Below are 25,993 nucleotides of genomic sequence, written 5' to 3'. Positions count from 1 at the left end.
TATATTTTTATTGTATAATCTATTTTTGAGAATTCAAAAATCTTCATGTATAAACGCAAAATGTGCCTGTTTCATTCAAACCCACCACAGTAAACATTTGGACTTCCAACCCCATTTCTGGTCTTTGCAAAAACCTCGTTCCCGGGGCTTGCTTAATTGTTTTCAACATTGCTTGCAATAGAGCAGGTACCGGTAGTTTATGAGTGTACTGCTTGACACCGTGGGAACGAGGTGGGGACATTGTGAATGAATAAGCAAAATGGATGCAATTATTGTTTTTTTTTTATATTGTCATTTGATGAAAGCGTAATCTGAAATAAAAATTTTGATACATGAAAATTGACTTTGTTTACAGTTCTTGCAGCTTTGAAGATTGTTCAACCCAGTTTCCCAATGCATTTGACCTTTCAGATAACACACTGAATGCAAATGATAAAGTCTAGGTATTGAATACAAAATGGTAAATATTGAATAGAGGTCACACCCGGCCCCTGCCCAAGCCCCCGTAATAAAAAAAATTATAACGTGAATTTCGCTCGAGCAGAGACAACGGGTCAGTGTCATCAAACTTTCGACACACTGACTGTACCATTATTATCACTTGGGGAGTTGCTTCTAAAGTAAAGTATACTGTTGTTTTATTAATAAGTATAACATTTCCTTACATTAATTTTATTTCCCTATCAATTGTATACAAATGTTGTTTTTTTTTACTGAAACAACTAACAAATCTCATTATCATTGTCCCTGATTATTAAAATAACAATCATCTTTAATTGAACATCCCTATCAGACAAATGGACGACGCCACCGGGCGTAAAGTACGGTCAAAGGTTAGTTCAGGTCACACCATATCCACAAGTTGAGGAAAAACTGAGCGATTGTGCATGCAAAAATGTCTTCTGAAACCGTGGAAACTGCGAGTGATCCCGGCCTTTTGGCCGGGGTTGCAGGTCTTGTGGGTCTAGATGCCCCAAGCTTTCTTTATCTCATGACACTGCTTTTGTGTAAGTGGAGATTTTTAAACTTTTCTTTTTAAACAGGCGCCCGCCGGCAACAAATACAGTCATTTTCCTAGTTCCGGCGGATAGCAAACATCATTCAGGCTGCTTTCGGCTCAACTACTCCACGAATTCAAGTGACATTGGTTTACAAGTTTACCTTTAGTGATGGAGATACTACAAAATAATTGTCAAAATTTAAGCTCTTTTTATTGTGACTTTACGACGTCAAAGGTACCGATGCCGCTTTTCCTAGTTCCGGATCGGTTCAATCAGTTCCGAATCGATCAAAAACTGATTCGCGCGAAAAAAAAAATCACGCGAGAAAATCAAGTTTTCAGCCAGAACCACCCCAAATCAAGCACATTTTCTGATAAAGTATTATTTAATTTTCCAAAAATAGTTAATTCAAGAGAATTCCAGCAAATTTTCAAAAGAGAATTAACGTAAATAATGTTGAAACTTTTGTCTGCAGTGCAACGGCACGAACTCACGCACGGACCGAAAACCTTGCACACGGCACAGAATACGTCACACAAAATCGATTAACTCGTGTGTAGTTGGGTCGTAAGTGCACGCGCGATCTGGAACTAGGCAAAAGCATACGATCATTTCTTTTGCAAATTTTCAAATATCAGAGACGCTACTAGACCCGTGAACGTGGCTTGTAAACTACGCCACGCTGCTGTGTATTTCTGAACCTGGCGAAATGGTCCCTCTGACTCCCTCCATTACACACACTGGACGTTATTTTGCAAATGTAATAAGTACTCACATATGAAGCTGTCTAGAAATCTGTTTGTACATCAAAACTTGCATTCGACGAAATTTGAGGAAAATTCTGGCCCCGGTTTATGAAGTCCTGCTAGCTGCCATTTTCTCCCAAGTAACGCATGCGCATTGCGTTTTATTGTACCGTCCTTCGTATAATTCGACGGCTGTTTACTGTCGCAGCTAAAAGAGACATCGTTTTAGACAAGTTTCAAGTCCTTTCCTCTCTCACCGCACCGCACGCGGCGGGCGCACGTGCGCCCACGTGCGAGTGCGCACACGTACACGAGATGAGCCGAGCAGCCAATCGGGTGCGGGGTTTTTTTTTTCGGGGTTGCGACATGAAACAGCCGTCAATCTGTCCAAGCGACTCGTCCGGGGTCATTTGTCAGGGTCATTTGTCGGGTTAAAATGAAATTTCTACACGTTCGTATGGGTCTTTACTGATGGGCAAATTTCGTCGAAATTACACAGCCTAAACAATCGGACGGGCAAATTTAGATTTCTAGGCGAGTACTCGACACCCATACGGAATTATGTATGTCGGATCGATTTCGCTAGGTTTTAAAATACACAACAACGTGGCGTTGTATACAACGCCACGTTCATGGGTCTAAGACGCTACAACTTATTTTGATTGAACAAACATTCGATGGAAGAGTTTATACGATTGTAGTGAATGAAAAAAATATTCGAAACCACACGGTACGAGAGATATACCTAGGTGAAAATTTATCGTCGATTCGCAGCTGCCGTGATTTTCTTTAAACCGTCCAAACATGTTGAAGTGCGAGTCGGAAATCTGGCCAAAATTCCTTTTCTAAGGATTTTATCGAAAACAATCTTTGGGTATCAAGAAGCTTACATATTCCTTTTCAAAATGCACTCCGTCAGAATTTGTTTTATTGGAGACTAATCCAAAAGAGGTAGGTTTTTATTTGAAGCGATCCGGAACTAGGAAAAATCCGGAACTAGGAAAACGACTGTACTTGCCGCACGTTCATTTGATTGTACAGTACTTGCTATTAACGTTAGGTCTGTCGACTCGCCCCCTGGCCGACCTTCCCCATACCAGCTCACCCCTTTCCAATTCGCCTCCTGACCAACTCGCCTCTTACAAACTCGACCCCTGGCCTAATCGCCCCATCTCCAACTCGCCCCCTTTTGTGGGATTTGTTTGAACTAAAACTTGAGCGAAATTTATCCTCGACCATGTCGACGCCATAATAATCTATGCAGCAGGTAACGCTTGCAACGTGCAAGCGTTGTCAAATTATGCAAATTGGAGGTGAGCGCATAAAAATAGGATCGCATAGCTTTAGGCATGTTAGGGGGTCTGACGATATGTTAACTTTTTGGAAGACAAAAAAAAAAAAAAATAGAAACTGCATGTATAAGTAAAATTTAAAAAAATATCGATAAAACTGTCACAGATCATATCCACAAAAAAAAAAAATTGCACATATAGCTTTGTCCCCCTCCAGATGGTGGAATTTTCCCCTTTTTACCTTGCCAGGCCCTTTCAGGGTTCCCCCCCTGTTCCTACGCCTGAGTCCTAGGTTCCCCCCTTCCTCCTTTTTTTACTGCTACTTTGGTGTATGTACATTTGTGAATTTGTCCATGTTTGACGTTTTCTGTGTGATAATGAACAAAATGTAGATGTTTTTATTTATAAATAAATGTAATTTCTTAATGTTCTTATTGTATCACTGATGTGAATAACAATAAAGGTATTTCAATATATAATGTCATGCATCATGACATTGAATATTTGGCTGGTGCTAGCTGGAGTTACCCAGCCCTGAGTTTTATCATTGGGTTGTCATCTAGGGTAAGAGCGAGTTTTTCTCGTAACTTGTAGTATAGGCAAAACAATTTTGGAAAATGTTCAATTTTGTCCCCGTTACACACTAATTGCAACTGCAACTGGCCATGCCAGCAAGGTTGTCAGGTTAGCGGTTATTCCTCCTGTTTTCACTGCAATTGTAGGCTGAATCTTCATCGTGGATCGTTTTTTACTTCAAGGACCTGTGTAATGGTTATTCCAGGCAAGTTTGGGGTGAGTTGCAGTTGCAATTAGTGTGTAACGGGGACAAAATTGAACATTTTCCAAAATTGTTTGCCTATACTACAAGTTACGAGAAAAACTCGCTCCAGCCCTAGATGACAACCCAATGATAAAACTCAGGGCTGGGTAACTCCAGCTAGGCTGGTGCCTGTTTCCTTGTCATGCTTGTTGTAATCAACGTTGTTTTCACAGAGGCTTTTCCTGATTTACTCATTGATAGTGGATATTTATCCCGATATTAAGCCAGCTAGATTGTACAGCGCCCTCTTTGATGTGTATATGTTGGGGTGTTGGTGGCTCTGGAGGATTTTGATTCATGGCTCTGGAGGATTTTGTTTTAAAGGGAAATAAAGTCTGAAAGTGGGACAGTTCAGGTGCAAAAATCATACACATTTGCCGAAGCCAGATATTTGGGTTTTTTCGGATCGGTTCAGTTTCGGGTCGGTTTTCTTTGAATTGTTGTCGGTTCTGGTCAGTTTTAGGTAGTCCAATTCGGTTTCGGTTTGGAATTGGTTTATAAAATAAATGTCTCGGGTTGGTTTGGCCTCGTCAACCCGACCTGATGCCCTTTTATTATGGTGCTTATTATGGTGCTTTATTCATTGAGCTAATATTAGATCACCTTCCTCTGTTGCCTTACAATTTTGAATCTCGGTGCAATTGGAGGTGTTTTTTTTTAAAGTGGAATTCAAGTCGAATACCGCCCCCCCCCCCCCCCCACCCAGCAAGCATTACTCCACTATCCCCCATTGACAATAATGATTGTTGTCCTTTTTTCCCCCTAGGTTATCCACTGTGCTACATTTCCAGGACCTACTTGCATGGCCAGTCACAATTCATCAAGCATGTCTACTTCATTCTGTGTGGCCTCACCCTGGCGTCACTGAACTTTGGTAAAAGAACAAAATAACTAAAAGGAAAAATTTGATTCGCAAGCAATGTTTCTCCATTTCTTAATTTTTCTTTTTAATGCATTTGCAGTGACTGACTGTCGTTAACCCTAACCGCCCTGAATCTTTCAAAATCCTCTTTTGCCAAAGTGGAGGAATTTGGAGGATTGAGGTTACATGGCAAAAGTGCGTTATTGATTTCGTAGGATGCACTTTGTCAAGGTCTTGGGCCAGACCTTGTGTTGTTTTTGCTCAGCCATGCATAAATATAGGCCTGCATTAGGCTTGAAATCCTCTGTACTGCTCCAGGATGTCACTGGCTCTGCCTCAACATACTGACAGTGATTGCTGGAGGATTTTGCAGGATTGAGGCAGTGGTCACCCCTCCAAGGACCACATTCAAGAAATAACAAAGGATTTTGCAGGATCGAGGGTGTATACTATTTTTACGCGGCGACAGTTGGAGGATTTTGCAGGATTGGGGTTACATCGTAACAAAAATGCCAAGGGACTTAGGGTTAAGGTTAAGCTAAGTAAAACATATAAAAAAGTAGTTTCTTGTCCACGCTATTTGTTGGATTTTTCATATTCTTGACTCTTTTGCTGATCCAAAATTGTGTCCAACGGAGCCGTCATCCTTTCCACTCTATTAGCTACAATTTTGTTTGAAACAAATAAAGAAGACAATACAATGACAAAATTTGCAAAAAATATTACAAATGTATGAATTAAAAATTAAGAAAAGAATTCCACATATGGACATCACTAATTTTTCCCTGCAGTGACCAATCGGCCATGAGAAAGCGATAACATGTCCTAAAAGCCATATTTAGTAGGAAACAAATATTGAAGCATTTACTAAGAAAACACTTGGAATTTTTCAGACCAGTCTCATAGGGTTTGTGCACAGGGTGTCAAGTGATGTCAAGGTATGGAACTCTTTCCAAAAAAAAAGTGGTTAAATTTTTTAGCTATTATGAAAAAGTGGCATCAGGATTTGTTACCCTGGATTCTAACTTTTTCCCCTCTTCGTTATTTCATTCACATATTCCCCATCATTAATTATTCATAACTATATGATGAAAATAAGTTCATGCTGTGCTCACCAGGAATTTTGTAGCTGAAGTTTCGGCCCTACTAGGAACGATGTATCATCTACAAGCTTGGAACGTTCACGCCAGGCAGTTTGAATGTGGAATTTCTGCATTCAAACCTCCAGTCCAGCTCCGATGAAGGCCTAGTAGGGCCCAAAATTCAGCTACAAAATTCCCGGGGAGCACTGCTTGAACTTATTTTCATACAGTGCTTCATTTTGTATGATACATTAAATATTCATGTATTCATATGTGCAGGCTATGACATCGTCTACTCAATGATCTCGGTGTTGGTCAACTACGTCCTGCTGGTTACTGTAGGAGGAAGCCAGCTGTCTGTGGCTCTGTCCTTTGCTTTCAACATGGTGAGTTTATTTGCAGATAGAAACTTTGCATCATTCACTGTGCTTAAAGGGAAAATACAACATTTGCAAACATCAAAAAATAAAACTACCAAATCATTTTGAAATACCTTGCTGGACTGTTACTGTTAGTGAATGACAGTGTAAAGCATCCTGTAAAATCATGGCACCTGGTATACTGTCATTTTCAAGAAAAGTGGTATTTTTGTATCAATTTCCAACGCTGATCGGCCGATCAGCGTTGGAAAAAACTGGCTTTTTTTCAGATACTGGCCCCAGTTGACCATCGCACTTGTTTGCAATCGATTACACACCTATGAACGGGTACAAGCCAGCTAGACTGGTTCCCTGACCTTACAATTCCCCAATAAATTTAAACTGCTCTGTTTCTTCTTAAATGGAGTCAGGGAACAAGACTACAGGAAAATGATTGTTTTTCTTGGTTTTTATAGCATTTTCGAACCCAAAACCTCAAAAAAGTCAGTGTTACTATATTTGCTATATATTTCCAACCCTCCAATTCCTTCCATTTCTGAAAATTACAGCAAAAGCAAATGATGTATATTCCCTTTAAGCAGTGTGTGAAATAATCACACCTGGTGTGCTGTTATTTTCATGAAAAGTGGACTTTTTGTATCAATTTCCAACAATGGTCGGCCGACCATCTTCAAAAAAAAATCGGACTTTTTTTCGAATAGTGCTTCCAATTTAACACATTTAGTTAGTCTCCTTTTTTGCAATCGGTTACGCATCCGTGAGTAGTTGCAAGCCGCCTTAGTCTGGTTCCCTGACCTGACAATTCCCCGGCGACTATAAATTTGATCAGAAATAGGGTCAGGGAACCAGACTACAAGAACAGCATTTTTTTCTTGTTTTTTTTTTTCGAGCAGGTATTAACACAAAACTTTAAACAGATCAGTGTAGCCATATTTGCTACAAAATACTAAACCAAAAAATCCATGGATTTCTGAAAATTACAGCAAAAGCAAATGTTGTATAATTACTTTTAAAATGAGATCAAACAAGTTCAGATACTTTAAGAGTTAAACAAAGACATTGACTGGTGCAGGGTTTGAACCTGCAACCTCCGGATTACCGTTCCAGTGCTCTACCAACTGAGCTAGCCAGCCCTATGTTGGCGGTTCCCCAATTCGTCAGTGTCTTCGTTCAAGGGACACTAGTCAGAAGCCATAAACCTGAGTATGCCATGCAGCCAGGGATCTCACCCAAAGTCATGATCCAGACCTGGGAAATAGCAAACGGGGATCACTCAGAGGATACGGTTATCCGGAGGTCGCAGATTCAAACCCCGCTCCAGTCAATTCCTTTGTTCAACAATAAAAACACAATTTCAGATACTGACAACAGTGGAAAATAATAGTGCATCCTCGTCACGTGTCTGGTAGGGCAATAGTATACAAATATTGAATGCTTCGAGTGGTGTAGTAAAACTAGCCTCCCGAGGTGATCCATGGACCATTCTATTTTTCCGAGGCGAAGCCGAGGGAAAATAGAATGCTCCATGGATCACCGAGGGAGGCTAGTTTTACTTCACCACGAGATAAAGCATTCAATATTTGTTTTATAACACTTCACCCACAGATTTTGCTTGGTTATAATATTTAAAATTATTTAAATCTGAACACTTTTTCATTTCATTTCAGAAACATTTATTTCCACATGAATAAGCACTCTAGAAAACAAAACAATTGCTACATGAAAACTACTAAGTGGAGGCATTGCACAAGAAGCCGAAGCTTATAAACGGAATGCCTTAAACACAACAAAATATATATGTATAAACAATACTGAAAAAGGAAGACTAAATTCAAAAGACAAAACACAACAAAACAAAACAATGAAACAGAAACAGACAAACAAACGGAGTGGACGTAAACTTAATAAACTTTACAGACGGACATACGAAACATACTAGTGATACAACGACACAGTTTATAAAATGGATGATGCAAGCAAAAGAAAGCACAATTAAAGCAAACGGTATGAATGTAGAAAAACCAACAAAAGACAAAGCAAACTATGCTATATACTGGGAGATAAGATGGTTCTTGAAAGTGGTTTTAAATCGGCCAACAGAGGACTGCGATTTCATAGACTGACTGAGTCCATTCCATAGACGAGGTCCATGAAAACGAAGAGTGTTCATTACATATGATGTGCGTGCAAGAGGGATGTAGTAGTTATTATGTGATCTAGTATGGTATTGATGAATATCGTTAATTGAGGTGAAATATGAGGAGAAAGTGCGAGGAAGAAGGTTATTAGTATATTTGTACATTATTATACCAGTTTGAAGTTTATTAATGTCGGTGATTGTTAGTGTGTGTAATCTGGCAAACAAGGGTGCTGTGTGATCACGAGGATGGGACAGTGTGCAAATACGAATAGCCCTTTTCTGTACGGTAATAAGAGATTTAAGTTTGTTAGTGCTTGTGCGTGCCCACACAATATTGCAGAAGTTCAGATAGGGGAGAATGAGAGTATTGTAAAGAGAAAATAAAGTGGTAGATGGGAGAAAGGAGCGGAGCTTAGAAAGTACACCAGTGTTTCGGCTGATGACTTTGGAGACAGTAGTAATGTGGTTGGACCAGGAAAGTTTGTCATCGATGGTAACACCCAAGAATTTTGTGGAATGGACTTTACTAATGGCAGTATCATTGATTTTAACTGTTCCATTACCACAACAATTCTGAGACCTGGAGAAGACCACAGTTCAACACAGTTGAAATAAACTTCAATTTCAATACAAAATTGGTGGAAAATGTATTTCTCTCTTCCAAACTACCCCTTCGCGAAATGTTTGAACCCAGCTCTGTGGTGCGCTCTCTTTGGAACAAAACGCGCTGCGTGCAACACGCAACGCGCACACCAGCATCCATTTGCACACAAATACCGCGCCGTGGAAATAGTACTTTGGTTGCCAATGGTATAGTACTTTGGTTGCTACGGGTATAGTTCTTTTGGCCGTGCACAGAAAGATAGCAAAATTAGAAAGTAACATGTGACTCGCTCTCGGCCAATCAAGACACAGAATCTGTGGGTGAGGTGTTATAATCTCAGTTAGCCATTCCCTTATAGTTGCCCAACCATTCAACCATCATTAAAGGGAATGTACATCATTGGCTTTCACTGTAATTTTCAGAAATGAACTAGTTGAGGGGTAGTATAATAGAACAAAATATTGTTACACTGACATGTTTGAAGTTTTGTGTCCGAAAATGCTTGAAAAACCAAGAAAAACAAAAATGTTCAAGTAGTCTGGTTCCCTGACTCCACTAAAAATGAAATGGATCAATTTGCCGGAAAATTGTAAGGTAAGGGAACAAGTCTAGCTGGCCTGCACCCGTTCATGAACATGTAACCAATAGCAAACACAATTTGGACTGAAACAAATGGTAAATATGAAGCAGTAGTTGCAAAATAGTTAGGTTTTTCCAACGGTGGTCAGCCGACCACCGTTGGAAATGTATACAAAAATACCATTTTCTTGAAAATGACTTCACACCAGGCGCCATAATTTTACAGAATGCTTCAGACTGTCATTTACCAACATCCTAGTGAGGTATTTTGTAAAAACTTGGTAGTTTTATTTTTCGATGTTTGCAAATGTTGTATTTTCCCTTTAAACCAGCATGCATTCGATTCTAATCAGTCAACATGTGGTTCTAATTATATCTTGGTTTGACTTGCTCTCGTCAGGGTTACCTGCTGACTGCGTACGTCTTGCTCTCCACCGACGGCTATGACGTCATGTGGACCACGCCCCACTGCATCTTGACCCTCAGGATGATTGGCACCGCCTTTGACCTTTTTGACGGCCACAAGGACGAGGCAAGTAGCAGTTCAAATTTAATTTAATGAACAAAAACCTGTGAATACAATTTCATGTAAGTTACGTGTATGCCTGTTTTGGTGACTCATATAGAGTGTGAGCCAGTTGCTATGGCAGATAACAAATAATTTGTGATGTATGTCCCAACATGCGTGCACAAAACTCCGACGCGACGCGCATGGCTGGAAAATGCAGTGTGGCATTGTACACAATGGGCGGGGCCTCATAATGTGGGGTGCTTATAAAGGGTGGCCCCCTCCCCCAAAAAAACGGAACGGCGTACTTCCGCTACCCTGAGACTCAAACAACCTATTTCACTGCATAGGGAATTCTGTTAAAAGCAAAATGATACCAAGATCGCCTGATTCGGTCCAGTGGCTTTTGTTTCTAGAGCCTATTTTGTGAAACAAAGTCGGGAGTCATTTTGTCCCGTATTATGTAATAACACCCACATGAAAGATGTGTGCTTCACAAAATAGGCTCTGCAGCACAAAGTACTGGACCGAATCGAGAGATCTTGGTATCATCTTTCTTCTAAAAAGAGACCGCTTTTCTGCAGCCAGTATGGGCACCCATTTATAGTTGCTGGGTGGAAAGAGCCAATTGTAGTAAAGTGTCTTTCCCAGGGACACAAGTACCATGTTCAGGGGTCAGGGACCGAACCCATGTACCATGGCACACGGGCCGAACACCGTAACCATTGCACCCCAACACTCCACGTGCTTGATGCAAATGCCTGACGGTGAATTGCATTGCGAATCATTCCAATTGCTTTCAATTCCCGCAGAGTCAACTCAGCGTTGAGCAGAAGCAGCTGAGCATCAAGACCGTCCCCTCCCTCCTGGAGATGTGCGGTTACACCTACTTCCCCGGGGGGTTCTTTGCGGGACCCCAGTTCTCCATCCGACGGTACCTGGACTTCACGGCGGAGAAACTCCTAGACAATGACCAGGGGCACCCGCCTGCCTGCGTCATGCCGGCGCTGAGCCGCCTCGGTGCGGCAGCTGTGTACGCCATTCTGGAGTGCGTACTGGCGCCAATGTTCTCCAACGCGCTCTTGCAGTCGGAAGACTTTGCCGTGAGTAGACTTTCCCCTTTTACTGTGTCTTTTCCAGTGGTTCGGTCACACATTATTATTATTATTATTAATAATTTCTGGTAATGAAACCAAGGATTCCTCAAAAGCGCCCTAGGCACTGTAGCTCGCAAGCCTGAAGAAACCTGTGGAGAGAAGACAATGAGAAGAAGTTACAGTTTTACTGGTGGGAGGAAAAGCCCAGAAGAATATTCTGGGGGAAAACCCACGGAATCAGGTAGGGACTGAAAACCCAATCCACATATTGGCCCAGGCGGGATTCGAACCCGGGTCACAGCGGTGGAAGGCGAGGAAAGTACCGCTACGCCAACCCGACTCCCCAACATGGGTCGCACAGGGTATGGACGCCATAGACCATTTTATAAATGCCGCCATCTTTGTGGTCCCGTAGAAAACTCGGAGATGTTTCATTGTTAAACATGCCGGGACGTGTTTTCAATGAAAAGCCTCCTGAGATTACCATGTGACCCCAAACATGGCGGTATCCATGAAACTATCCATGCAAGTTTCGCCAATAGACCATTATCATGTTGCGGCCATCTTGATTCCCCAACAACAACCTCGTTCCCCATGGGTACCATCTTGCTGCGCCATTTTGTTTCCCATCATGCCTTGCGCAATCTTAACCCCTCAAGTGGATTTGTCCCATTGAAATGTGTCAAAATATGACACATTATAATTAGGGCTGCGGTCGATGTATACAACGCGCGACGCCATCTTTAAAATGTTGAAAGTTGTGTTTTTGAAGAATCAATCCTTTGAAACATAAGATTTCGACGTCGCGTTATTTAGCAAGGATTTGTATTACATGTACGTACCTCTTCGTCCCTTCACAACCGAAGATACAGGTTTTTTTAAGCGAAAAACGAGGCTGCCATAATCCATATCATACATGTATCGCGCAGTATTGAAAAACAAAATGTTCGCACATGACGTGATGTGCAAAGCACGCGAGCGCATTATGGGCGTGCAGTCTTCGAAATGAGCGCGCAGTACGCTCTGAATAAGCAGTCAGCATCGTTTACGTGTTCATCACGGCCAGGGGTTAGTGAAGGAACGCGCACGCGCCCATGGAGTCGAGGCTGATGCACACATAATGTGTTGTGTAATGGCTATAAGAACATGAGCGTACTGCCATTGCCACTGTTTCCCCCTTGTTTTAATGCTTCTTGAAAAATTGCACCTTAATTATTATTTTCTTTTCTTGTCCAGAATTCGTCGCTACTCTACCAGATCGTTGTGGTTGGAATCTGGCACAAGATTGTGTTCTTCAAGTACTGCACGGTGTTTCTTATTGTGGTAAGAGTTGTATCTTTGGGGGGGGGGGGGGGAAATTGAACCCTAACCCTCCTCAATCCTCCAAAATCCTCCAAAATCCTCCAGGTGGTTTTTGGAGGATTTTGGAGGATTGAGGCTGTGTCGGTTGATACTGGAGGATGCATTGTGTCGAGTTTGTAGGCTATACCCAGCCTCAACCCATTAACAGGGATTGTTGGAGGATTTTGAAGGATTGAGGCAATGGTCACCATCCACTGAACAAATTCAGAAGTCCAGTTTTCACATGGCGGCAGTTGGAGGATTTTGCAGGATTGAGGCTGAGTCCAGTGTTTACATGGTGGCTTTTGGAGGATTTTGCAGGATAGAGGATGGTTCCTATAGTCAAAAGGGCCTTGGGGATAGGGTTGATCAGTGGATGAAGATAACATTATGATAAAAAGTATTTTGAATCATCAGTCAGCTTCCCAGTTTGTTCATGAACAGATTGGACTTTCAGCCAGTTTTCAGTTTATTGCTGTACGTATTACCGAAGATGGATTTTTAAAACATTTTGAACCTTCACTAGCTTAAAGGTATAGTCCATCATTTGTAATTTGTGCGTTTTGTTCGTTTGAAGCAACAAAAGTGTTCAAAATCTAATGAAGGATACTGAGCAACCAACCTGATGAAGTTTCAGCTCATCAGCTTCAGCTGTATATTCCGAGAAAAACAACATTCTAGGATCGCAATTTCAAATCAAAAGTTGCTGAATCATGTTTTGAATTGTTTTGAATTGCAGCTATACGCGATGTTGCGCACTGATCCGACGAATTATAGCAACCGCGCGCGCCTGTGCGTCGTGCCAATGCTTGCGGCGCGCTGCGCCGAATAACAAAATGAACTACTAATTTAAATTTTCCCACGGTGCGTCTTAAGACGCACCGTTGGAAAGGCCTTCTTTCGTTGATTACTTCAAAATGATAGCTTGCCAGAAAGATTAATTTCACAGGGAGTTTAGTCCACTTACTATCTTTCAACCAAGTATGTTTTTCAACAATAATACGCCAGTTACTTTTTCGGATGGCTGCAAATGATGGACTATAGCTTTAACTTACTTCTACTGGCTCAAAGTTATTAATGACTCTCTTTGACACCAAAATTATCACGGCCATCGTATATTGAAGTGTCTAAAGGCTTCCAGGGCCGTTTGTCATTACAATTGTCTGAAAAATTAAACTGTACAGTGAAGCTGCTTTTCTGTGAATTAATTTCACAGGGCATTTGTTACCAGTTACATTTAGGGACTGTGTCACCATTCAGCCCTGGTATGAATAGGGCCCCCCGGTACCTCGTCCGGTCCAGAGCCAGTCCGGTCTTCAGCCCAGTCTCGTCCGGTACATGGTCCTGTCTGACCAGAAGTTTTGAAGTCAGTCAGGCGCATCAATTTATGGCCCTTCAGAGAACGTCCAGAGCAGAACAATAGCAGACTAACCGGATTAAAGATAAAATCCTTCCATAACGCCTAGGTTATTTACGGTCCCATTGTGCGCGAAACCGCATGGCAGGGGTTTTGATCTGTGCCGACGAAAGTGTTCTATTGTTTCGTGCTGAGAGATGAAAACCACAAGCGGGTTTCTTCTTGGATATTTTACATGTGTCAATACTTGCAAACAATAGACCCCAGGATAGAGGAGTTCCTGATTAGCAACCGGACCAGCTCCTGGGCCGGTAGCTGGGACGGTACATGAGGTCTTCTTGGGAGGGGACGAGCTTATTTTTTCATACCGGGGCTGAATGGTCACGGGCCCTTATGGAGTGATTAGGAGGGCCCGGGGTCTCACTACTCACTTGTTGTATACTTTGCTTTTTTGTTTTTGCCAGTGATTTCTACACATAAAACTTGGTACAGTGGCAGATATTGAGGGGCAGTGCCAAAACATGTAGCGAAGTCACTTTCGACAAATATTAACCCTAACCGTCCCAAAGCCTCCAAAATCCTCTTTGCCAAATGGAGGATTTTGCAGGATTGAGGAAATGGCAAAAGTATGTGGCCCTGATTTTGGAGGATGCACTGTTTCAAGGTCTTGGGCCGGACCTTGTGTTGTTTATGCTCAGCCGTGCATAAATTTAGGCCTAGTATACTTGAAATCCTCCACACTGCTCCAGGATGTCACTGGCTCTGCCTCAACATACTGGCATTGATTGCTGTAGGATTGTGCGGGATTGAGGCAGTGGTCACCCCTCCAAGGACCACATTCAAGAAATAACGGAGCATAGATGCAGGATTGAGGCCTTATGCAATTTTTACATGGAGGCAGTTGGAGGATTTTGTAGGATTGAGGTTGCATCCTAGCAAAAATGTCCAGGGAGTTTTGAGTCAATTGGAAGGTATGGTGGAGCAATGGTTAGGCTTTAGGCCAAAAAAAAAAAAAAAATCGGGGCTGGTCAGCGCGCGCGTCGATTTTAATCATGCGCGTAGATCTTTTTTTTTTCAAAAATGTTCCGCGGTAGCTCCAACAGTGCCCTCTATTTCCGCACCTCCTCAATTTTTTTTACCAAAGAGCACCAAGGAATGGGAAATTGCACCAAGGCAAATGATCGAAAGCACCAAGGCAAATTATGGAGGACACCAATGTACATGAGGACACCAAAAAAGCAAAATAGTACCTACCTTGTCTGTACGATCCAAGCTTGAAGAAAAAAAAAAAAAGCAAAAAAAAAAAAAAAGCCGCGTGGCCGTGTCAATTCCAGAACTTTGGTCTGACCAGAGACCGAATATTTTTTTTCTTTGGCCTTATCTCGATTTTTTTTTCTTCTTCAAATTCAACCTTTTTTTTTTTCCTTGTTTAGGATGGGTCCTGCATCATGAGCGGCCTGCCCTACAACGGCAAGGACGAGAACGGCAATGCATTGTGGAATGCCTGCACCAGCGTCATACCATGGAAGTTGGAGACAGCGACGGTCACCGCAGAGTACATCCGCTCCTTTAACATCACCACCAATGTCTGGGTGTCCAGGTCTGTGGTTTAATCAAGACATTCTTCGAGTTTACCATGCACGATTTAAGACAGAGGGGTCCCTCGGTATCCCTATACACTATACGCATTCTAGACTATTGTTACCTAACACATCCCCCTAGATATCTCAAAAGATTTCCTGCGATTCCAAGAACGCAATGATCAACACAAAGGAGGGGGGGGGGAGGCCCTCTGTTGCATATCTTGCTTCAGATGCAGGGTTCGAAATTACCGGTAGCCTACTAGCCAAATGCTAGTCAAAACAGCGGCAGGCTAGTCAAACTATTCCTTAAGTAGCCCCGCTGGCGAGTCAAAAATTATTAAGATAGCGCAAAGATGAACGTACTGGAAGAAATAAATCCTTAAATTCAGAAAGAAAACCCCATCAATTTGTGTCTAATTCTATCAACTGTTTTAAAGGGTTAAATTATTAGATCTGTTAATTAATCAAAAACACTGACAAAATTGCCTCAGAATTGAGCCTGAAAATACGCCATTTTGTATTTGAGATAAGAAAACAAATGCGGGCTAGTGAAAATGCCCGCGGGCTAGTTGCCTGGCTGGCTAGTGAACAAAAAAGTTAAGGTCGAACCCTGAGTTGTTTTAGAGACCTCACACAGACTGTTAATGCCTTGGACTTTATAGTTGCACTCCCTGGGCTCTTTTCGCGTTTCATCCTAAAAAATAAGATTCCTTTTCTAAATTGCTATTTTTCAGGAAATATAAAAAGTTATTCACTTTTAAATGACACATCGACCGCAAAAAAGGCCCATGTTTAGTTATCGAATTATTATTTTACAAATTTAGTGTCGACCGACAATAATTCTGTTCTCTTGGGATAGCCTGGTTCCCGACAATCAGTATCACATCAGTATCGATCATGTACAGACCAGGAGTCGGTCTGCTCGCAAAGCATCTGTTTGTGCCCAAAAAAATGGAGATTTCTTTTATATTTGAATTAAACATACTTGTTGAAAACTTATTAAGGTAAAAAAAAATGAACTTGCTGAAGAGTATGGGAAAGCAGCCTCAACATACATGTAGGTCAGTTGATTCATTTGAATGTTAAAGTAAGATTTTAATTGAAATTGTCTTTGTGCCTTACTTTGTGTGATCTGCTCATAAGTGCCCAATTATCGTTGGGTATATTTTTTTCAGTGGTATTAACTCTTTCAGTGCCTGCGGAATTTCAAAAGTTTAACCCTAAAGTGCCCAACTTCGAGCTTTTTTGTTAATTGTTCAAAATTCTGTAAAAAAAAAAAAGTAAATAAGTTTTACCCACTAAATTTGTTGTTGTTGCTCTCTGGTATATCCTTAGTATATTGGAAAGTCAATAGTAGTCACATACATAGTGATACACCCTGAGACACTGTCCTGCACACAGGGGAATTCCGCACTTTTTGCAGAAAATACGAGCGTCAGTGCTGCGCCCTCTCGCAAGAACTCGGATGAAACAAATAAATACAGGTCGTACCTGAATGAAAATGATATTATTAGAAAGAGCGAGAGCGCCCCCTTGTGATAACGTGCTTACTCTACCTCGTGCATGTACAAGGTTTGGCAATTTTGAGTACGTACATTACCTCGTACATGTACGAGGTTGGCAATTTCGAACTAACAAATGTACCTCGTACATGTACGACTTTGGCACTGAAATAGTTAAAGAGGTTGTGGAATGCTCGAAGACATTTCCGTCATTTTTCGGGTATATGTAGCCTAAGGTGTGATGAAATAAAAACGACTATTGTTGCTGTCATAAAATGAGTACAAAAGGTACTTTTGAGAGCTGTTTTTCAAGTCCTGTCATGCCTGTTTCGACCCGAACGTGCAATTTGTGTAAAAGTCGTCGTTGCGGGCAGCAACCAAAACACAGTAAATCGTGACGTAATAAACAGGACTCCCGATGCAGAGTAGCATAAACGAGTCCTGTTTATTACGTCACGATTTACTGTGTTTTGTTTGCTGCCCGCAACGACGACTTTTACACAAATTGCACGTTCGGGTCGAAACAGGACCTGAAAAATAGCTCTCAAAAGTAACCTTAAGCTTTGTACTCACTTCATGACAGAAACAATAGTCGTTTTTATTTCATCACACCTTAGGCTACATATACCCAAAAAATGACGGAAATGTTTTCGAGCATTCCACAACCTCTTTAAAGAGAATTAGTTCATACTGATCTGGTAATTGTGTTTCCTTGTAGGTACGTCTTCAAGAGGCTGAAGTTTCTCAACAATCGCTACATTTCTCAGACGGCCGCCGTCATGTTTCTGGCTGTCTGGCACGGCATGTACGTTGGCTACTATATATGCTTCGGGTTGGAGATCTTCGTCACTGCCACAGAGACATTTGTAAGCACGTCTCACAATTGTTGATTTTTTTTCTTTTCAAAGATATGTTTTGTTCACTGTTTAAAGGGAATATACATCATTTGCTTTTGCTGTAATTTTCAGAAATGGATGGAATTGGGGGGTTGGAAATATATAGCAAATATAGTTACACTGACTTTTTTGAGGTTTTGGGTTTGAAAATGCTATAAAAACCAAGAAAAACAATCATTTTCCTGTAGTCTGGTTCCCTGACTCCATTTAAGAAGAAACAGAGCAGTTTACATACATTTGGGAATTGCAAGGTCAGGGATCCAGTTTAGCTGGCTTGTACCCGTTCATAGGTGTGTAATCGATTGCAAACAAGTGCGATGGCCAATGGGGGCCAGTATTTGAAAAAAAGCCAGTTTTTTCCAACGCTGGTCGGCCGACCACCATTGAAAATTGATACAAAAATACGACTTTTCTTGAAAATGACAGTATACCAGGTGCCATGATTTTACAGGATGCTTTACACTGTCATTCACTAACAGTCCAGCAAGGTATTTCAAAATGATTTGGTAGTTTTATTTTTTGATGTTTGCAAATGTTGTATTTTCCCTTTAAAGGGACTATACAACATTTGCAAACATCAAAAAATGAAACTACCAAATTATTCTGAAATACTGGACTGTTAGTGAATGACAGTCTAAAGCATCCTGTAGAAGCATGGTACCTGGTGTGCTGTCATTTTCAAGAAAAGTGGTATTTTTGTATCAACTTCCAACGCTGGTCGGCTGACCAGCGTTGGAAAAACCTGACTTTTTGTCAACTACTGCCTCCAATTTACCAAATTTAGTCAGTCCACATTTTGTTTGCATTTGGTTACACATCTGTGAACGGGTGGAAGCCAGCGAGACTGGTTCCCTGACTTTACAATTCCCCGACGTCTTTAAATTGCTCCGTTTCATCTTAAGTGGGGTCAGGGAGCCAGACTACAGGAACATGATTGTTTTTCTTGTTTATTTCAGCATCTATGAACACAAAACTTAAAAGAAGTGAGTGAAACAATATTTGCTATAAAACACTAACCCCCCAAAACCATGCAATACTGAAAATTACATCAAAAGCAAATGTTGTATATTCCCTTTAATTTCAGCAGGTAGGACAAGAAATGATACCAGTTTTTTTTCCCCAAATACTTTGCAAGTAAGGATGGATTTCTGTTTCTCTCCCAAAATTGGTTCAATAACTGCCATAATTCATGCACAAATCTTGCATTTGATGTAAATCAAAGTGAATTACATTTTTTGACATTTAAGTTTTTTCCAAAACTTATAAACTCATAATTCACAAAATATTGAAATTTTCAACCTGTAATGGTGGCAAATCAGTACTGTACAATTTAAAACTGGAAATAAGTTGAAAAATCTGTGCAAATGGACGTCCTGATATCAATATACGTTTCATTTAAGTGTTGCAACAGTTTTAACTATGATATTTTGTTTTCACGTTTGCACCTACATGTATGCAAAAAAAAAACCACAAAAGTATGTACCCAAATTACCCACATTTGGACTTATTTCTGGCTTCAGAAAGCAAAATAACTCACAGCAGATTGCAGAAATCTGCTGCAAAGCAGCCTCCAGTGTTTTTCCCGATTTTGATTACAATATATGAAATTTCATCACGATCAAATGTTATACTCTCTCACCAACCCACATGACCCGGCCTCCATTCAGTTACCAGAAAGCCAGCGTCGCCATCAAAGTAGACAAAGATCATACCACATGTATAGCGTACTGCGCAGTAGGTATTAGGCAAGACTTCAAAGCTGCGATAGATGGCAAAAACTGCGAGAAAGACGCGGAGCCAACACCCAGTGCTGGGCGGCACGATTATAACCACCGTAGGCGCACAGCACAAGTAGTGACTATTAGCCACTTGACAAAGAATTTGCAGTCGTTTTACGTGAAAATAAGCCCTACTGCCTTTTGTGGGTACATTCATTTATCTCACCCGGGTCGACACAGGTAAAGGCAGATGGATCAGCCACGACAGCCGGGCTAATCAAATGCTCAACTGCGGAGGCACGATACTCGCATGACGCCCTAAGCCGTGGCCGTAGCCACTGACAAAATCCCCGTTTCGGATTGGGTCTTAATTTGAGATTTACTACTTTTTAGTCAGTTGCAAAACTCAAAAAAAGTGTGACTGAAATTATGGCCTCAAAAGTCGCAATGAACTCAATAAATGATTACCTTTAGACTTCAAATAAAGTCAACTTTTAAGCCCACTTGAGATTTCCGCTGTCTGGCCGCCATATTTGTCCGTTTCTAGGGAATGAACAACGCATGCGTGACGTGCCTCCACCACTGACTCTGCTCCACGAGCAGGGTCTGTGGTGGCTGGCCCGGGTGAGCCCCGAGAATGACGTCAGAGCTAATCCAACGGCACGGGGCTGATCTGTGTCGACCGGGTGAGCTTAACGAATGCACCCTTTACAATGTACGAGGTGGTTGCTAACTAAATGCTTGTCTACTGCAATGGTGGCCAATCATTGGGAAACCGGATTGTCATGTGGTACTCTGATGTCATATGATTATACAAATATTGAGTGGCTCAGCGTGGAATGGGAGGAATATTATCGCAAGGTAAAATCTGGACTTTTCCATTTCACGAGGCAAAGTGAACTGGAAAAGTCCAGATTTTACCGAGCGATAATATTCCTCCCATTTCACAATTTAAAGCCACTCAATATTTGTTTTATATGAGTGACATATAGATCCTTGTCATTTGATACATTTGAACTCTTTTTTTTCAATTCCAAACTGGAGGAAAATCTATTTCTCTAGTCCAAACCACCCCTTCACGAAAATGTTTGAACCCAACGCTGTAGTGCTGGCTCTTTGGAACAATACGCGCTACGCGCAACGCTGAACGCGCGCACCAGCATGCATTTGCACACAAATACCGCGTCATGATCCTAACTGTTGAATAGTATTTCCCATTCCCCATGGGCGGATAGTACTTTTTGAGCCGCGGCGTGAATGGGAGCAATGACGAATGTCATGTGATGTGAGTTCCACCAATCAAATGACTAGGATCTGTATGTCAGTTATATAATGGATCTTATTGCATGCTCAATCTAAAGTTGCACCTAAAGTCAACAGAGATCAAGTTGATGGGCAAGAAACCGAAACCACTGCCGAGGAAGCGGTCCTAATTTCAACTGGAAATGACGTCAGATTGATTTATTTTTGATCTCCTAGGTACAAGACGCAGTCAAGAGATATCCCCCTCTCACCAAGCTTGTCAGCAACCCCGCCCTAAAGTTGCCCATCTTTGCTCTACTCAAGATCACCGTTTCCCTGTCTGTAGGCTACCCTCTCGTGGGTTTTGTTCTCCTACGATGGCGAAGGATACGACTGGTAGGTTTAACAGATTGATCCTCATATCCTTTTGACGTTGTTAAAAATCGTTTCTTTTTTGGATATTTTATTTTAAATAAGGGGATATTTCTGGTAGAGTGTAGTCTATGTAATGTCCATGGTCTATGATATGTGAGCAGATTTGCTGATTAATTGTGCAAGACAACCACATCTTGACCTCTAGATTTTGACCAATCAGCGGGCGCTTTCTATATCGGGTCTTCGGTCATTCACCCGTTGTGCGTCATATACATGGATTAAAAAAAACCTGTGTCATGCGCTCTGTATCAAGTTACACGATTTGCACCTGTCTGTTGTTGTATTACAAAACACTGCATTCGTATTGACCAATCAAAGCATTAGTCCTGATTTGGTAATGAAATGACGTCACAATTTAGTAAAGCCGACTTCGATTGGCTGGCGCACGGCTTGCATATATCAGCATGTCTAGACATATCAGACGTTATACAGGAGACTTGGCTCCGTGGATAACGGATGATACACAGACTTAGTAGAGTGTTGGAGTAGTTACAAACATGTGGTTTTAAATCGGTTGGGGTCTGGCCGCCAATAATGGCTCGAGCCAGAGCGAGGGCTATTATCGGTGACCAGGTTTGTATTAAACCGGTTTTAAACATCACCGTATAAAAATATAAGTGTGAAAAAGATGGCAAACTTCCAATGATTATATTCTACCACTTTACTCCACTTTGGAGCCAGTTCTTAGTCTAGGGGCTAGACGTTGTTATGGTTTGATACGCGATAACCCACCGCAATCACCACCCAGCAATATCACCCACGAACTTGTCAGTAGCTTCGTCTAGGCCAACTCCTAAAATCTCCCCCCGAAAAATGGGGGAAACTAGTGCGCATGCGCAACTTCTGCAGGCAATTATGGTCCATTTTTAGTCCCACACACACTACACACAACAAAAGAGCTGACCAGTGAAGTTGCACAAAAGTCTTGCTGCATATTTTATACTACTGGAAGAAATGTAAGAGTTTGCTTCGGAACCACTATGAATTTTTTTGAATTGCGCGCTGCATATATTAGGCCAAACAGGTGCGCGCGCATTACACAACCCAAAAATAAATTATAATATTAGTATCACAATATAAAAAGGAATACCTTTGCAATGTTTGAGGCACTCGGTAAATGGTTCACAGTCACTGATGAATATTCATGCATGAGTTTGACTAATTGATTGATTTGTCCTTGCAGGTGTATGGAGCCATGTATCACATCCCAACCCTGGTGCTGATTATCTTCCCCTTCCTGTATCAGATGGTCATCCTGCCTCGCCTCAAAAAGATGGAACGAGCTGCCAAGAAAGCTGCAGAGGCTGCTCAAGACACTAAGTATGTCAATCAGACATTATAGTCAAGTCGATCACTTGTCAATCACATGTCGTTCACGTGTTGATCACATGTCGATCACATGTTGATCACAAGTTGATCACATGTTGATCAAAAGTCGATCACATGTTGATCACAAGTTGATAACATGTTGATCAAGAGTTGATCACAAGTTAATCACAAGTATGTCAATGACGTGTTGCTCATATGTGACCTGTTCTGTCAAAAGCAGACGCTTCTGGGCAGAGGTTGAAATTGAGATCGGGCCAAAAAATGCTGTGGGGGTGATTTTTTTCCATTTACTAATTTTTGCATATTTGTAATCCTGAGCATGTCTAAAATATACTATAAAAGTTTGAAACCCTAATTTGATCTCTAATTATAGTATTTTTGATGATTTGTTAAGGTATATCAGTTAAAGAAATGTCTGTTTTGTGACGTTCGTGTCCATTTTCTCTGTTTTCTTCTTTTCGACCCAATGAACTTCAAAATAGCATAACTTTGCGCAGGAATGACCGGTTTCAAAAATTAAACCACCTATTAAAAGGAAACAGAACATATTTTAACAATATGCAAAAATCTCATTTTTGACCTTATGCCCAGAAAAGTCTGATTTTGACAGAACAGGTCACATATGGCAATCACATGACGATCACAAATCGATTACATGTCCACCACATGTCAATCACATGTCAATCACAAGTCATTTGGTCTCAAGTCGAGCCACAAGCTTATCAAATAAACATTGAATAATGCATTCCTTTGTCAGTGTTCATCCCATTTCACTTGTGACTTTTACTTGAGACCTTGTGATTGATATGTGACTTAACTTGTGAAGTACAATGTGATTGGCTTAACTACATCTTTAATGTGAAAAAAAGCTGGCAATTTGATGAATGCATGTCCCTTGCCTACTTACAGACTGTGTGTACTAGTTAAAGTTTTAATGGTTAAAATGACAATAAAAAGGCATCAATATTACAGACTTTTCAGATGAAATCATTTCCAAGCCATTATTCAGGTCGATCCACGCTGGTGTGCATGTTGCACGTTTTCTTTAATCAAAGGTGTTTTTTAACCCTAACTCTCTAGGCCTTTTTTTCTAGGATGCAATCGTAATCCTGCAAAATCCTCAAACTGCTTCCATGTAAAAATTGCATACAGCCTCAATCCTGCAAAATCCTCCGTTACATCTTGAAAGTTGGTCCTTGGAGGGGTGACCACTGCCTCAATCCTGCAACATCCTCCGGCAATCACTGTCAATATGTTGAGGCAGAGCCAGTGACATCCTGGAGCAGTGCGGAGGATTTCAAGTATAATCTAGGCCTACATTTATGCACGGCTGAGCATAAACAACACAAGGTCCGGCCCAAGACCTTGACGCAGTGCATCCTCCAAAATCCCCAATTTTTTGCAAACATGATTTTGGAGGATTTGGGAAGATTAGGGTTAATTAAGTCAAATCTTGAACTTTTTTTACCCTCTCTGCAGGAATTCTGAAAACGAAAAGTCGGACTGAAAGAAATCAAGAAATAACTACGGAAGAGATACAGCATTGGGTGACTGTTATCATTACCTGTATTAAACTATTCCCAAATCTACCAAAATCAGAATGCAGAAAATTGATTGATTCTAATGGATTCAGAATTGAAGTTTTTGTCAAATTTTCTTTTTTTACTTTGTCCACATCATGTGGTCATAAAAAGCAGGTGTGCAGAATCTTACAAAACCCCGCATGCAGTCATGACTGTCAGATTTTGATGGAAGTGGACACTGTTGCAAAATGCGAATTGGTAGATTTTGGCAGATTTGGTGGTGTTGCATTGATTGTCTCAAAAGTATGTATATTAATCTTACCAGAAATCAGCTTCAAGGCAATATACAACATTCGCTTAACTTGAATTGCTGTCATTTTCTGAAATAGATGGATTTGGGGGTTAGGCCAAAAAAAATAAGTCTCCGGTTTCTGGTATGCGCGCGCGTCGCCGTAGCCATGCGCGTCGGCAAAATGAAAAAGTTTTTTTTTCAATGAAAGATGATGTCTCAAAACCGCCAAACTCAATGGTTTGACTGGAATCCTGCTGCTACACAATTTTAACGTGTTTTTAGATGGGGATATGATCGAGAATAAGCTTTATGTGGCCTCTCTGGACTCCCATATATTTGCACTAAGTTTAGTCGGGCATCATTTGCAGTCATCAGCCGACATTTGAAGCCAAAAAAATCAGGTAAAAAAAAAAAAAAAGCCGCGTCGCCGCACCACTTTTTGGGCAATCCCCATACCAGAAACCGAAGACTTTTTTTTTTTGGCCTTAGTATTTTATAGCAAATGTTGTTACACTGACCTGTTTAAGGTATTGTGTACATGCTGGAAAAAATCCTATTCTTCAGTGTAGTCTTGTTCCCTGACCCTACTGCAGATGAAACAGAGCAATTTATATAGACATTGGGCATTGTCAAGTCAGGAAACATGTCTAGCTGGCTTGCTCCCGTTCGTGGATGTGTAACTTATTGCAAACTAAATGTGGACTGACTTAATTTGGTAAATTGGGGCAGTTTTGACAAAAGATGGTTGGCGAACAATGATTGGAAAATTGGAAAATTCCACTTTTCTTGAAAATGACAGTACACCAGATGCCATGATTTCACAGGATGTTTGAGACTATTATTCACTTTACAGTCAAGTAAGGTGTTTCTTTATAATTTGGTAGTTGGGTTTGTTGATGTTTGCGAACGTTGTAAATTGCCTTTATAGAGATGAGTATCGGTCAAGTGTTACAGCGTAAGAAGTGATGCATAATTCAGCTTTGACATGCAACATGTCTGCTATGTACAGGCATGCAACTTTTCCTCGGATTCACTGATTTCCTTGTTTTTTTTACTTCTCATGAATGCCATTACAACTTGAAAGACACTGTACAAAGTCTTGTGTGGTTTGGAGTTTCCCTTTTTTCTTCTTCTAAATTCCCAGTTGCATGCCTGTATGTACCTCAGGATTATTCCAGTTACAATGAGTTTATGACTTTTTAGTCTTTAATGACCCATCCTGATTGACATTCCTGGCATTGCTGAAACGTCAGGCCTGCATGTAAGTGTGTCAAAAGTTACGGATGCCATTTGCAAAATAAATCTGTTTTGCCGATTCAGTGAACAACACAATTAATCTGTAGTCTATGTAATAGATGGCTCTATGATATGTGAGCAGATTCGCTGATTAATTAGGCAAGATCCCGCCTCTTGACCTCCTAGATTTTGACCAATCAGCGGGCGCTTTCTATATCGGGTCTTCGGTCATTCACCCGTTGCTCATCATAGACAATGGATTAAAAAGCCCTGCGTCACGCGCTTTGTTATCATGTTACACGATAACGCGCCCTGCTGTTGTTGCACTACAAAACACTGCATTCGAATTGACCAATCAAACGTTTAGTCCTGATTTGGGAATGAAATGACATCACGATTAAGTAAAGTCGACTCTGATTGACTGAGGC

General features: G+C 41.1%; 1 protein-coding gene and 1 non-coding gene across 2 annotated transcripts; one reads left to right on the top strand and one right to left on the bottom strand.

Annotated features, from left to right (window-relative positions):
• The first annotated feature begins 832 nt into the window (after positions 1-832).
• Positions 833-24,516, top strand: LOC119721458 (lysophospholipid acyltransferase 5-like). Its single transcript, XM_038191539.1, has 11 exons — positions 833-1,007; positions 4,626-4,733; positions 6,083-6,189; positions 9,907-10,038; positions 10,827-11,117; positions 12,348-12,434; positions 15,243-15,409; positions 17,613-17,760; positions 20,988-21,146; positions 22,369-22,505; positions 23,994-24,516. Exons 1-11 carry the CDS (start codon positions 896-898, stop codon positions 24,019-24,021), a joined length of 1,476 nt encoding a protein of 491 aa, XP_038047467.1. The 5' UTR covers positions 833-895; the 3' UTR covers positions 24,022-24,516.
• Trnat-ggu lies at positions 7,244-7,316 on the bottom strand. Its single transcript has one exon. It is a non-coding gene; the product is annotated as a tRNA-Thr (tRNA).
• Positions 24,517-25,993: the final 1,477 nt, after the last annotated feature.

This window comes from Patiria miniata, unplaced genomic scaffold, assembly GCF_015706575.1.
Source record: "Patiria miniata isolate m_02_andy unplaced genomic scaffold, ASM1570657v1 HiC_scaffold_13, whole genome shotgun sequence".
Classification (NCBI taxonomy): Eukaryota; Metazoa; Echinodermata; class Asteroidea; order Valvatida; family Asterinidae; genus Patiria; species Patiria miniata.
Note: the sequence above shows the minus strand (reverse complement) of the source record. Positions and strands in the feature narration are given on the sequence as shown.

Bases quoted from the DNA above. Each gene is read 5' to 3' on its own strand.
- LOC119721458 (XM_038191539.1), top strand. From the start codon at position 896: ATGTCTTCTGAAACCGTGGAAACTGCGAGTGATCCCGGCCTTTTGGCC. The intron at 11,118-12,347 runs GTGAGTAGACTT...TTTCTTGTCCAG, and splicing joins TGCAGTCGGAAGACTTTGCC to AATTCGTCGCTACTCTACCA. The intron at 15,410-17,612 runs GTCTGTGGTTTA...GTTTCCTTGTAG, and splicing joins ACCAATGTCTGGGTGTCCAG to GTACGTCTTCAAGAGGCTGA.